This window comes from Grammomys surdaster, unplaced genomic scaffold (genome assembly GCF_004785775.1).
Source record: "Grammomys surdaster isolate TR1022 unplaced genomic scaffold, NIH_TR_1.0 201, whole genome shotgun sequence".
Classification (NCBI taxonomy): domain Eukaryota; kingdom Metazoa; phylum Chordata; class Mammalia; order Rodentia; family Muridae; genus Grammomys; species Grammomys surdaster.
Window position 1 is genome coordinate 8,048,546 of NW_021604646.1, and position 12,995 is coordinate 8,061,540.

Genomic DNA, 12,995 nt, shown 5'->3' on the forward strand with positions numbered 1-12,995 from the left:
ACACACACACACACACACACACACACACACACAGAGGCATGCTCATGAGACCACCTGCAGAGGGAACTGCCAGTGCACTCCTTCCCCATCTCCCTAGCAAGGGTGTCTGAGACTCATTCCTGCCTCTGTATGTGTGTTTGTGTGTATATGATTCCCCTTCTTCCTGCCTGGACCAACAGTGGGGGGCAGGGTGACTGTCACTTCACAGAACTGATTACTATCATGTGCTTATGCTGGCTAACTGATTATTTACCTCCTCTACAGAGCAACTCCACTCACCTCATGAGCCCTCATATCATGAGCCCTTTTCATGGCCGTGAGAGGGGCCAAGCAGTAGACAGCTCCTGGAGGGTCATACTCAGGCTGATTGTCAGTGTCTGGATTTGATGAGACCTGTAACCAGCCAAGCACACCCGTGAGGACAAAGATGTGGAAAGCCTATGAAGAAGGCCGGATGCAAACCTAACCTTCATGGTCCCCTAGAGGAGAGCGGAGGGGATGTGATGCTGCAGGCCTTGAGCCTCTCCCACAAGGCAGGATAACAGGGAGGATAAGCTGGTGGGCTAGTATCCGGAATAGGAGGATGGGCCCTGTGGACGTAGCCGGCATCTGGGGGAGCTCATTGGCTTGACATATCTATTGTGGCCACTGCCCAACCTGATGACCCTGCAGGAGGTATCTGCTACTTGACCCCTCTCACAGGCACGGGAAGGACTCGTGACATGAGATTCGTGGAGTTGCTCTGTAGAGGAGGTACTTAATCAGTTAACCAGAACTAGCACATGATAGTCATCAGTTCTGTGAAATGACAGTCACCCTCCCCAGGCTGGTCCCTGTTGGTCCAGGAAGGAAGAAGGGGAATCATATACACACATGCACACAAACACACATACACACATACACATGCTTGGGGAAGAGGTGGAGCATTATCAGTCTGCTGACCCCAAGAAAGTCATGGATAAGGCCAGGCCCTTGGATGTCCACACCTACTCATGTGAATAGAAGAGCCTCAATACTATTGCCTGCTACTGACACCCCTGTTAGGTCTGAGCTAGCTCTGCTCCACTTTCTGGGGAGCTGTCCAGCTATAACCGTCATCTGTCTTCCTTTCACATGGTCCCCTGCTGGGCTCTTTGGATCTGAGGGGGTGTGGGAAGGGATACAGGTCACTCTTGTTTTGTAGAAGGTGGGGTGGGGGGATATGGCCTAGAATCCCAGGTCAGAATCCAGAAGTTCCTGTGTCCCCAAGCTTCCTCTGACAGGAAGATAGGAGCCACTGGGCCTGCCCCTCCCTGAGCCAACCTCCCCTTGTGGCCTCCCTCCCAACTTCAGGCAAGGGCAAGGATGTCGTGAGACAGTGGTTCCTGATATGCTGGGACCACCCATGCTGGCTCCATGGGTCTCACAGGTGCATAAAAATAAAAAGGCTGGTGACCTGCAGGCAGAGGCATGGCGTCCAATGTTCCTGGGGGGCCAGTAAGAGCAGTTAGAGAGGTGGGAGGGCCAGGCCTTGCAGAGCTTCTAGAAAGACCCCATGAGGCTAGGTACTGGCCTGGGATCCTTTGCAGAGCCCTGGGCCCCCACATTTCAGGACTAACATAACTACCATGTCCCATCCTATCACCTGTCACCCAGCTTATCCCAACGTCTCCTAGTCAGCAGGGCCTCAAGCCCTTTGCCAGGCCAGCCAGCATCACCTGGCTGTATCCCGAACCAGAAAGGTGTCTCTAGAGACTCCCTTGTCTTAGTGGGAAAGTAAGTGTGTTGTCTACAGACCCTCATGCCTAGAAGGAACCACTCAGGCCAAAGAAGCCCCTTGGAACCACCAAGGGACCCACTTCCTTTTCTGACCCAGCCTCGAAACCAGAGGTCCAGGAAAGAAATTGGCGAGGGTTTAGGGGAAGGAGGGTGCCCTCTGCCTGTGAAAGGAGACTGGGATATCAGGATATCAGGCCAGGACACTCTGTAGAGGGGCTTGGGAAAGTGTTAGGAGCCGCGTTCGCCATTGCAACATGGCGCCGGTTTCCTGCTTCCTGGTTCTTCTTGAGAGCCTTGCTTGAATGTGCGCCTGCGCAAGGCGCGGAAACCAGTATGCTAATTGGCGATGTCGTGAGAGCCAATGAGTGTGTGGCACGTCTCCTAGGGCTCTATATAAGCCACAGGTTTTTCGGGCTTGGTGTCCCCTCGCTTCACTGCTATCTAGAGAGCTGTACAATAAATTGCTGTCAGAAGAATCCTGAGTGTGGCGTTCTCCTTATCGGCGAGGCTGCGCGCTGCAGGAAAGTCTGTTTTTTTCCTCAGGGGAAGGAACATAAGGACTCCAATGTAAGCCGGTTGTGGTGGTCCATTCCTTTAATCCCAGCACTTAAAAGGCAGAGGTAGGTGGATCTTAGAGAGCAGCCTGGTCTACAGAGTGAGTTCCAGGACAGCCAGGGATATACAGAGAAACCCTGTCTCAAAAAAAAAAAAAAAGAAAAGAAAAGAAAAGAAAAAAAGAAAGAAAGAAAAGAAAAGAAAAAGAAGAAAGAAAAAGAAATCAAACAAACTCTAAAGCAGAAGCAGCGGCCACCAGAGTTATGGAGGAAGACTGGAGAGAGACATGGTGTTTCCACATGCCAAAGTCCAGACAGGTCTCAAACCTGCCACATTCATGCCACGCTGTGGGGACTGCTGGGGTACCTAGAACTGCCAAGGCAGCTTTCCACTCACCTTGTTGACCCCAGAGTACTCCTATCTTCCCCTGGCGCAGCAGGGGCTGAGGGTAGGGGTGAGGTTGTAGACCTGAGGGAATCTCAGACTTCAAATAAAGAGGAATTCCTTCCCTCCCTCTCTCCCTTCATTCCTGAGAGTCTCACTATACAGCCCAGGCTGGTCTGAAATCAATCTCCTGCCTCGGCATCTCAAGTGCTGGGACTGCAGGTGCCACCACACCCTGATTTTTATAACTCTTTGTACTTGAACACAGATGAGGACAATCACAAATACCCAAGGGGAACAGGTACTTCGGACGTGTCTAACCTGTGCCACGTAAGTGGGAGAAAGGACTGAAGGAGCAGGCTAGAAGCTAGGTTGGGAGAAAACCTGAGTCATTTCATTTTTTTGCAGCCCAGCTGTTCCAGACTGGTGGCCAAACTGGTCCCTGGATCACATGATCAGTTAAAATCTGAACTCAGCTCTCAAGATTGACTGGCCTCTTTGGTTACGGAAGGTTTTATATATGCCAAATCTGTAAGATCAATGGCTTTTATGAACCAGTCCGGATTCCCCACGAAAGGCAACTGATGTGGCTTCCCAGATCTCCCTCCATGCCAGCCCTGTCCAGTTGCAGCCGAGGCCAATATCTCCAGGTTACTATTGATACACTTCTGCCCAGCATCGCCCCCAGCAGACACCAGCTGGCCATTTCTCTTGTTTTCCTGAGAAAGTGTCCTCAGACGCCTTCTTTCCCACATTGCCCTCTCCTCTTTACCATTTCCTGATTGTCCCCAAGACACCTGACTCAGCAATACTAGTAATAGAAGTGGGGAAAAAAAAACTTAGACGAGCAACTCTCCAAACTGTGTTGCTTTGCATTAGATAACAGCTGATTTTTTATTTTTCTTCTCAATAACCTCCTACAGTTTCCACATTCTCTACAAAGAGCTTTAATATCAAAAGACAAATGAACTGGTATTTAAAAAGAACATGCTCTCCAACTTGAAGGCTGAGGTCAAGATGAAATGCTGCCTTCTGCAGGAAGTCCTCCTGGATTCCCAGACCCATGCCTACAGCTCCAGGACTTTGTGAGAGCTTTCGGGAGCCACTCACTGTACGTTAGTAGGACAGAATTCACGATAGGCAGCCCAGTGTCTTCAGAGCCACCTACAGGGATTTGAAGACCACTTCTCAGGAGAACAACAAACTTGGCCAATGTCACCAGAGGGGGCTGTCTTGGTCTTCAGAATGCTGGGTTGAAAAGGGGGAGGGGCTGTATCCCGCAGTTCTTGCCCCAGGGAGGCTTCAGGAGAGGCGGAGGCTCCTCTGAGGTGTGAGCAAAGGTGAGGCAGCTTGGAGAAAGGCTCAGACAGGTTGGCCTGGTTCAGCCCAGGAACCTGAGTCAGAGGCCAAAACCCACACAACAGACAGAAGTTTATAGCTGGCACCAGGAAACTCCTGGGAACTACTACCCCAAATCACAGCACTGGTCTAGGACCCCAGGCTGCAGGTGGAGGGTTAGGGGATCACAGAGGAGGGGGTGGGGTAGGGAATGAAGAGAAGGGCTTGCAGACAGGTTGGGGAGATGCTCAGCTCCTAAGGGGCTCTGCCTCCAAACCTTTTCTCCGCCCATTTACCCCCAGTGCCACCCTTGAGTTCTGCATGGTGACCACAGAGACAGAGCAGCCAGAGCCAAGTGTTTCAGGCCGGATGTGTCAGCCTCTTTTAAGATCTAACCCCAGCTTAGGCCTGCCGGTCTCAACACCCAGCAGTAACAGCTGGACCCAGAGGTGGCCAGAAAGACAAGGTCTCAGCTCCAGACTGAAACAGCTGTGAGGACAGCCCCACGAACAGAATGGCAGTGTGCTTCTGAGCCCTTTGGGGACCAGAGTAGTCCCCAAGGCAAGCTAGGTATCTACCTACCAGAGCAACAGCCCTACCCCTTCAAGGACCAGGGCCTTCTCTAGTACGCCGCTAACCAACAAAGGCTGGGCACAGCACCAGGCCACAGACGATGTGAACAGACGCCATGCATGTGTCCTCCCTGAGGGAGGTGCAGCAGTGGCCTAGATGCGGCTGGAAGAGGTGCTGCCAGAGCTGATGGGGAGCTTGGCGCTGTCTGAGTTGCTCTTCAGAGGGGAGGGGCCACCTTGGGCCTGGAATCGCATGGACCAGTACCACAGGAAGATGAGGAAACCTGTGGGCAGTGAGGCACATGGGTTACCAGAGGGCAAGACCCCATCCGACCCTGTTTCCCTCTCAGAGTCCCTCTGCTCCAGGGGTCCAGTCATATACTCAAGGCTCTGAAGCCACTTGGAATGACTCAGTACACTGTGGCATATCAGGGGCTCAGCGTTGGCCTTGCTTAGAAGTCTAGGTCATGCCTCGTAGGAGACAAGATGAAATGCCCAAACCACAAGATTTTGGAATGAATTTCCTCATCCCATTCTACCCCACGGTGACTCCATTGGTTCTGCAATGGCCACACGGGCCCTGTTCAGTCAGCATAGCCAAATACAGAGGTGGATAGGCCTTTGTGTCTGCGTATGAGAGGCTCAGAGGAGAGGGGTGCTGGTCTCACACTGGGTTCTCCAGGATCCTGCCTCCAAGCCCTCACTGACTGACCTTCAGCCACAACCCCTTCCTCACCCTCTCAGCACTTGTTGTAATTGCCAGGCCTTTGCTTTCACCTCCCCTACCATCAGTGGCTAGACCAGAGCTCCCTGACCCGTGCCATAGGCAGGATGCCCTGGGCATCTTGCTAAGATGCAGAAAGGATTGGTGGCCTGAGTGGATCACAGTTTGCCTTTCCAACAAGGTCCCCTGTGATGCTGATTACCCAAGACCTCCATCCACACCAGCCCAGGTGCTGGTTACTGTCAACTGCAACTCTCCTACTCTGAGTCTCCCTGGTTGCTGTGATCTTTCTTGACTCCACTGTCTCCCTCATGAGAACTAAGTGGCCATCTCATGCTGTAACCCAGGGGCTTCTCAGAGGGCTTACATAGCCCTCTATGTCTAACAAAGGCTTGTCCTGCATGTGGCCTGCATATGCTCATTTTGGAATGAGACAACTGAGGCCCAGAGTAGGGAGCATTTGGGGTCCCCAGGGCATCTCTTCTTCCCACTCCATGTGTGGACAGCCTACCAGCTGGAGGGACAAGGGCTACTGACTAGGGGTGGGACCCTCACCACACCTACCTTGGAAGGAAGTTATGATGCTGAAGAGGTAGAGAATGACGAGCTGGAAGGTACCAGAAGCAAAGGAAAAGAAGACCAAGGCCCAGGGGAGGCCAAGGACCAGGCTGAGGCCCAGCAGAGTCAACACATGGGGCCACTTCTGGCTGTGTGGGCGAAGCCGCAGGATCTGCACCACCATGGTGGCCAGCATAGCCAGGTTGAACAGGAACACCAGACTGAAGAGGCCCAGGTTAGTGACATAGCTCACCAGGGAGTCCCGGATCCAGCACCTGGGCAGGAGTGGAAGGCTCAGATCAGCTCAGGAGCGGGAACAGCAGGACCCCGGAGGGTGCTGGGCTGGGTGTTGGGACTGCTCATTATTTACAAGTAACACTGGCCTTCCATCACCTTAAATGTTAGTTTTTAAAATATATATATATTTTATTATTTTTAATTGTGTGTATGTTTCTATGTGAATATGTACATGTGTGCTGGTGCACATGGAGGCCACAGAGCTTAGTGGTATCAGATCTTTTGAAACTGGGTTTGTAGGTGGTTGGGGGCTGCCTAATTTAAGTACTGGGAACCGAACTCGGGTCCTCTGAAAGAGAAGTATGCACTCGTCAGCACTGAGTCATCTTTGGTGCCCAGTTACCCAGTCAGATAACTTAAAGGAAGGGGTTAAGGAAGCCACGTTCTTGAGAGTACAAAATTGAGGCAAACCTACCAGGCCTGGCATGGGGACAGGGGGAACATTTGGGGTTCTATGCTATCAACATGGAGCTGGTGAAGAGCATTCCTTCCTGGCCTGGAGCTGGAGCACCCTGGCTTCAGGTCTAGTTTCAGGATGTCCCCTGCCAGCTGCTGCCACATATTAACCTCAGTGTGGTTATGAGTGAGTCCACACCACAGGTCTCCATCTGCTTCAGAACCAATGGATGAGGGAAGGAAGCCTGGGAGGAGACCGTGTGGTCCAACACTCGTCCTGTGAGGCTCAGAGAAAGGCCAGGCTCTGGGCATAGGCACCTGACCACTGAAGGGCAGACTTGGCTTCTCTTAGTCCCTGTGGTCCTTAGCTCCGGGCTCTGGTCACTGCTGGGCCCATTCCTCCAGCAAACTGGAGCCCATAGCCTCTCAACCAACCCAGGGAAATAAAGGCTGCTGTCCCTGACCGTCCCTTGAGACCCACACTCCTGTCCCTGCCATAGCCACTCACATAGAGGGGTAGATGACACGGTCCGGAGTCCGGCGCACAGCTAGGATGATGGGGCCATAGTTATTCACATCGACCAATGCCACCAGAGTGACCAGGAAGACAGGAAAACCTGCGGATAGCAAGGAAGAAGCTCTGGCTCCACCTTCCGAGCCCATTTTCTTTGCTCTCAGTGGGCCTGAGTAGGTCCTCTCTGCTCTCAGTGGCCCTGAATAGGTCCTCTCTGTTTCCATAATGGGTAGGCTCTCTTTCAACTTTTCCCTGTCTCTTCCTGGGTCTTCTTGGAGAAGAGGCCCGTTGCACACTGTCGAAGCCTGGTCAAGCGGGGAGATGAGGGGATGGGGCTGGTGGGGGAGGGCAATGAGAGACCTCTGACAGAGAGGACATCTGTCTTGGCCTTCTTGACTCACTTATTAGTAGAATTAGAAAGTTCATTGGGGGAGGGGCCAGCACAGAGCCAAGGATGCCACAGTCAGCTCAAGTTTTGTAAATCCTGGGCAGAAGGTGAATGGGAGAGGCACAGGAAGAGCAAGTGGGGTGTGGGGTCCTGGGTAAGTCAGGTTCTATGGACTGTCCAAAATGACTCATGCCATGAAACTCTGGGCCCCAGTTTGACTTGAGTAGTCTGAGTTACAGGTGAACTAAGTCGCCAGCCAAGAAGAAAATGCCAAAGCCATAGAGACTGTCACAGAGATTTGCGGGGGATCTACAAGCAGAGTTGCAGCTAGGGTACGTGTCCCCAGTCCAGGTAGAGGAACTGGTTGATTCCCTAACAGGGGAGGGCAGAACCTGTTGTCTGATCTTGGCCCAAATCTTAGTGGGTACTGGATGAGACAGTGGGTTCCGGGGTCCCCTCTCCCCTGCCGCTTACCCCAGCCCACGATGCTCAGCTTGAGTAGATAGCCAGGAACATAGGTACCAAAGACCTCCACCACCAGTCGGTAGAGATTGTAGCCCTCGAGGCCCATCCAGGAGAGGCAGGCAAGCAGGGAGAAGTGCAGGAACATGGCACTGGTGCGACAGGCTGCTTCGGAGCCCGCCAGTGCCACAGGCTCACTGAGCAGGAAGCTCACGTCCAGCAGGAAGACAGCCAGCAGCAGGTTCATGTGCACTTTGATGGTGTAGTCACGTGACTTCTTCCTACAGGGAGAATGTGAGCACATGCTGGTGGGCCAGTGCAGGGGCAGGGGCATGGCCCTGTCCTGTTCCCCTTCCTCTTCCCTCTCCCCCTCTTCTAGGAAGCCTTCCATGTCTGCTCCATGGCTGTCTGCCCACATGGCTACGAGTAGCTGTGGACATCTGCCCAAGAGTGCAGTGTATTCCTGTACCATAGGATTCTAAGAAGTTCCAGAATTTCAGCAGAAGACACTGGTCCCACCATAACTATCCTCCTCCTATACAGAGCGGGAGGATGGAGCCGGCTAAAGGTCTGGTATAGGAAGTACTGCACTTCTATTAGTTCCCATGCCCCTGCCCCTGTGCTCACTGCTCTGCCTACCTCAGCCTCCATAAAGCCAACAACTGCCATCCTCAGAAGCACCTGCCCAGCCTTGGGGGTGTGCACCTGCAGACGCACCTGGCCATGATGCACCTGCTTACAGCATACCCGTACCCAGCTCCACCCCTCCTCCTGCTTCAGGACAACTGAAGACCTATTGGGTGTCTCCCATAGCCAAGAGTGTCTCTCCTCTACTCAGGCAGGACCAGGTCCTAACCGACCTTAATGGAGGCCATACCAAACACTGATAAGTGGACAACCTCTGCCACTCTCTCACTGCGAGGTCTCAAAGTCTGCTGCCCTCTTTGAACAGCGTGTGGCGTGTGGACACCCCACGCGAAGTCACCTCATTCTATTTCTATCACCATTATCATTGTGATGTAGCACCTGTGTGCCCTACAGTTTGGGTTTTGAGCCTGCAGATGCTCAGTGCTAATGCTGGATTAACTAAGGTTATTACTGGGGTCCAGCAGTCACAGAGTATGGTGGCCAGCAGAGAGCCCACCCACAGCTTCTCATCAACACACATGTTTTGGGTGAAGCAAGCCTGTATGGTAGGAGTCCTAGTCTATAGGAATAAAATGGATCCACTCCCTCTGGCCTACCTGGAGCAGAGGTAGGCAGCAATGGTGAAGACACAAGCCAGAGCAGAGATGACACAGCCCACGTAGGACAGGAGCGTAAGGTAGTGCTTGTGAGTGGCTTCTACCTCCATGGATGACACCTGAATGGGGACAGAGTGGCAGTCTCAGCATGGTCCCCTCCCCAGTGGCCAGCGTCTGTTCCTGGCCAGCTGGGAGCTTGCAAGCCCCTCCCACATGAATACCCTTTTGGAGACCTCTGTGTCTTCCATTGCAGGAAGTCTCTGACCCATAACGCAGAAATCCTCACCCAAGAAGCAGGCTCTGGCCAGACCTGAGCCACACAAAGCCCCAATGGAGGCAGTTTTAGCTGGGGATTGTCCACTCAAGCCCCAGTTATCAGTAGGAGCTCTGCTCAGGATTTGAGATCTCCGAGGACCACTGGGGCTACATCAGCCCTGAGCCCTAGGAGCTGCTCCCCCTGTGTGCTCAGAAGGGTTACTGTTGGGCAGAGTCTATATATTTGTTGACTTAGCATATTTTCCCAAGGTGGGTTTATCAGGATATAGCTGCATTGTGAGCCAAGAAGACGCCTTATTTCTACGATAGTCAACTCAAGGATAAGCTCCTCAGCTTCCCACACAAAGGGATTCTGGGAGCATGAAGTGAGGTCAACAAAGCCTCTGATATTTGGGGAATGCAAGAGCCCATCTCGGTGGCTTCCAGTTGGAGGTGTATAAAAAACAGTTGCCTGGCCCATGCCTGTGGGTTGGGAGCGGGAATCTGCATGGTCGTCAGACACCAACACTTGAGAACAAAGGACAAACAATGGTTTTACAGGCCAGCACGTAATGACCTGTGCAGCCTTACGTGTGGTACTTAGCCTCAGCATCCTTTAAAGTAGGATGATGATCGGAGGTATCTTGGCAGGGATTAAATGAGCAAGTACATAACACAGGACATGAGCTTGGCCTGTGGAGGGACTACAAGGGGGTTCTAGGGGAGACTCCTACCATCAGCACTGCAAAGTAGGTCAGATGGTTGCACAGGCAGTTTGTCTGTGTGTCTCTGCTAACTGTCTCACAGCCTGCACTGCTCCAGCTCCCAGGGCTGCTTGCTGAGGGGAAAGCACAGGACTCTGGTCAACCCCAGTCCTCAAGACCCCACCCACCATGCCCTCAACACAAAACTGGGTCATTGCTGCAAACTTTTGCTCCGCCAGCAGATCCCCCAGTCTCCATCATGCCTTCCCCTAAAGCCATCTTCTCTAGAATTCCATCCCTGGGGCTCCTCATCGCTCCTATCCCAACAGAACTCCACATCTCCTCCAGATACTTGTTCCCCTGGAGACCCCGCCCTACTCACATGTCGGGTCTTCAACCCAGAAAACACACTGCAGAGTCACGTTCTTCTGTGGGGACAAGAAGCATAGGGCCGCCATAGTTCAGCCTCTGTGTTCCTTCCATAGCCAACTTCCCACGTTTTCTCTTTATAGCCCACTCTGGGTTCTCTCTGCTCACCTCCCATGTTCCCTCTATCGCCCGCCCTCCCCTCGGCATTCCCTCCACGGTCTACCTTTCATTTATCCTATGACCCACCCTTCATACTGTCCTCACTACCCAGCTCGCAGTCCCCACCCCCAACCCCAATCTGGGACCTGGCTGTGGGGCGCTCTCGTCAGACAACCTTTCCATAAAAGACAAGTGAGTTGGGAGAGACAGGAAGCAGACATGTGACCCAGCAGGAAGGGACCCTTGCCCTGTGGTTGGCTTGCTCACACTTACTGGCTGTGGCTGATGCTGGAAGGTGAGGACCACAGGATCTGAGAGGTTGGTGACTTTGGTGTTCTGCACGACAATGCCCAAGACCTTCTGGCCCAGGACTTGGCTAGAATTCTTGTCCTAGGTAGATGGGGGGAAGGGGGGGGGCGGGTTAAGGCTGAGAAGAGAAGCTAAGAAGGCCTCTGCCTGCTCTTTCTAGACTACTGTCGCTCCTAACATTTTGCTCTGAGGGTCTTGCTGGCCATTCACACTGCAATGAGAACAGAACTGTTCACAGCTATCTCAGGAGCCTTGTGCATTGGAGTGCCCTTTCTGCCTTTACAGGAGAGGCTTTGCCTCCTGGAGATTAGCCACTGCCTTTCTACTCCTCTGTCATATATGTATGTATGTATGTATGAATGTATGTATGTATATATATATATATATAATATTATATATACTATATACTATATACTATATACTATATAATATATATATGTATACATATATATACACTCATATGTATATATGCACATATATGCGTATTGTGTGTGTGTGTGTGTGTATATCAGTTACCCTAGGATCAGGTGAGAGGAGTCTCCATACCTGGAACAAAGCTTGGCTGCTAAAGTCTACGACCAGGAGCCTCTTGGCAGCATCCCGGCGACGGCCTCTGGTCTGCTGGAATACGGCCCGGGGAAGCAACACCGAGTATGCCTGGACTTCACTCTGCTCCTCCTGTATATCGAGGACCCTCAGTTCCTGGCCCAGCAAATGCCCCAGATTCCCCCTTACACCAAACAACCCCCTTCTTAAACACTGGGCTCTGGGCCACCCCACAAGGTGGCTGGGGAGTCAAATGGCAGGAGCTAAGGCTAAGAGGCCTTCAGTGGGGTCTTACGACACCAGCTCTCCCTGTGGGCTGTGGGTTGTCCCTGGACCCAGGGAAAACCAACGAGTGCCACTATGCTGTATGGGGTGCTCCTGCCTACCTTTCTAACCCGTCCCACCCTAGGGTTCCTGACCTCCTGCTGGGAGTGGATTTGCAGATCCTCTAGCCCGGCTGTGGGTGGCAGCTTCCATACTGTGGCATTGACCCGGTCCTCCTCAAAGGATAACGTGTCTCCCAGGAAGCTCACAGAGGTCAGCTTTGACTCCAGACTCTGTAACTGCCTGGTGTGGAGGAGAACATGGCAGGTGACAGAGGGAAGGGGGAGGGGTGGTCTAGATACACAGGGCAGACGAGAACAGAGAGGAGAGGGGGCTGGGGACAAAGGACACAGGCAGCTGGGTATGAAGATACATGGGAGTGGCAGTGAGGGACACTGTTTTGGAATTCAGCTCATCCCAATGTCCCACTTTTGCCTGTCCAAACCTCTCTCGGGAATTCAACATGCCAGACTCCAAGATGGAGTCTCTTATAGGGAAGAAGCTGGGCATTGCCCTGGTATCTGTCTTTACTGACAATTCAGTAGGATCCAATGAGGGAGGTCCAGCCTCAGAGAAGGTTTCCCAGTTCCTCCTAGCCCAGGTTAGACCTTCCATCATGCCCTAGGAAGGTAATCCACACTTACTGGCTGATGAACGCTGCAGAGGGCCGCCTGGAGGCCTTTTGAGGATGCTCCAGGTACCTGCTAAGCATCTGCAGTTCCTTCTTGAGATCACACATGTCCACAGATGCATTGTGGGAGACCTTGTGCGGGGCATCTGGGAAGGCAACAGAGTGTCTGAGGTTGCTGCCTAGACTGATGGCCAGTATACAGCATTATGTAACTCTCATGTGACACTCCACAGAAGAGAGAACCGAGGGCCCAAGAGGCAGAGGGGGCCAGAGATCAGCGAAACATGAAGCCAGCTAGGCGGGCCTGTGTCTCCTAGGGCCTCCTGAACATGAGTACAGAAGGCTCTGAGGACCAGGCCCAAGCGGATTTCCTTGGGAATTATGTGGGTTGTTTGTGCCAGCTTTGGGGATCTACCAATCTCTAGCTTCTCTAGCTCTACCTAAGCCCCTGGGAACTTGGGTATCTCTAGGAAGAGTCCCAAGTAAGAAAGCATCCATTTTCTGACCC

General features: G+C 52.7%; 1 protein-coding gene across 8 annotated transcripts in view; it reads right to left on the reverse strand.

The window, feature by feature from the left end:
* Window positions 1-3,558: 3,558 nt before the first annotated feature.
* Adgrg1 (adhesion G protein-coupled receptor G1) overlaps window positions 3,559-12,995 on the reverse strand; it is a 37,718-nt gene continuing 28,281 nt past the window's right edge. For all 8 annotated transcript variants that reach the window (XM_028770385.1, XM_028770388.1, XM_028770384.1 and 5 more), the window contains exons 4-14: window positions 12,501-12,633; window positions 11,952-12,099; window positions 11,533-11,664; window positions 10,951-11,067; window positions 10,532-10,577; window positions 10,180-10,283; window positions 9,191-9,309; window positions 7,959-8,227; window positions 7,091-7,199; window positions 5,896-6,164; window positions 3,559-4,891 (exon numbers count right to left, since the gene is read on the reverse strand). In XM_028770385.1, coding sequence (XP_028626218.1) covers window positions 4,761-4,891; window positions 5,896-6,164; window positions 7,091-7,199; window positions 7,959-8,227; window positions 9,191-9,309; window positions 10,180-10,283; window positions 10,532-10,577; window positions 10,951-11,067; window positions 11,533-11,664; window positions 11,952-12,099; window positions 12,501-12,633 — 1,577 coding nt within the window. In that variant the 3' untranslated portion in view covers window positions 3,559-4,760. The remainder of the gene's footprint in view (window positions 4,892-5,895; window positions 6,165-7,090; window positions 7,200-7,958; window positions 8,228-9,190; window positions 9,310-10,179; window positions 10,284-10,531; window positions 10,578-10,950; window positions 11,068-11,532; window positions 11,665-11,951; window positions 12,100-12,500; window positions 12,634-12,995) is intronic.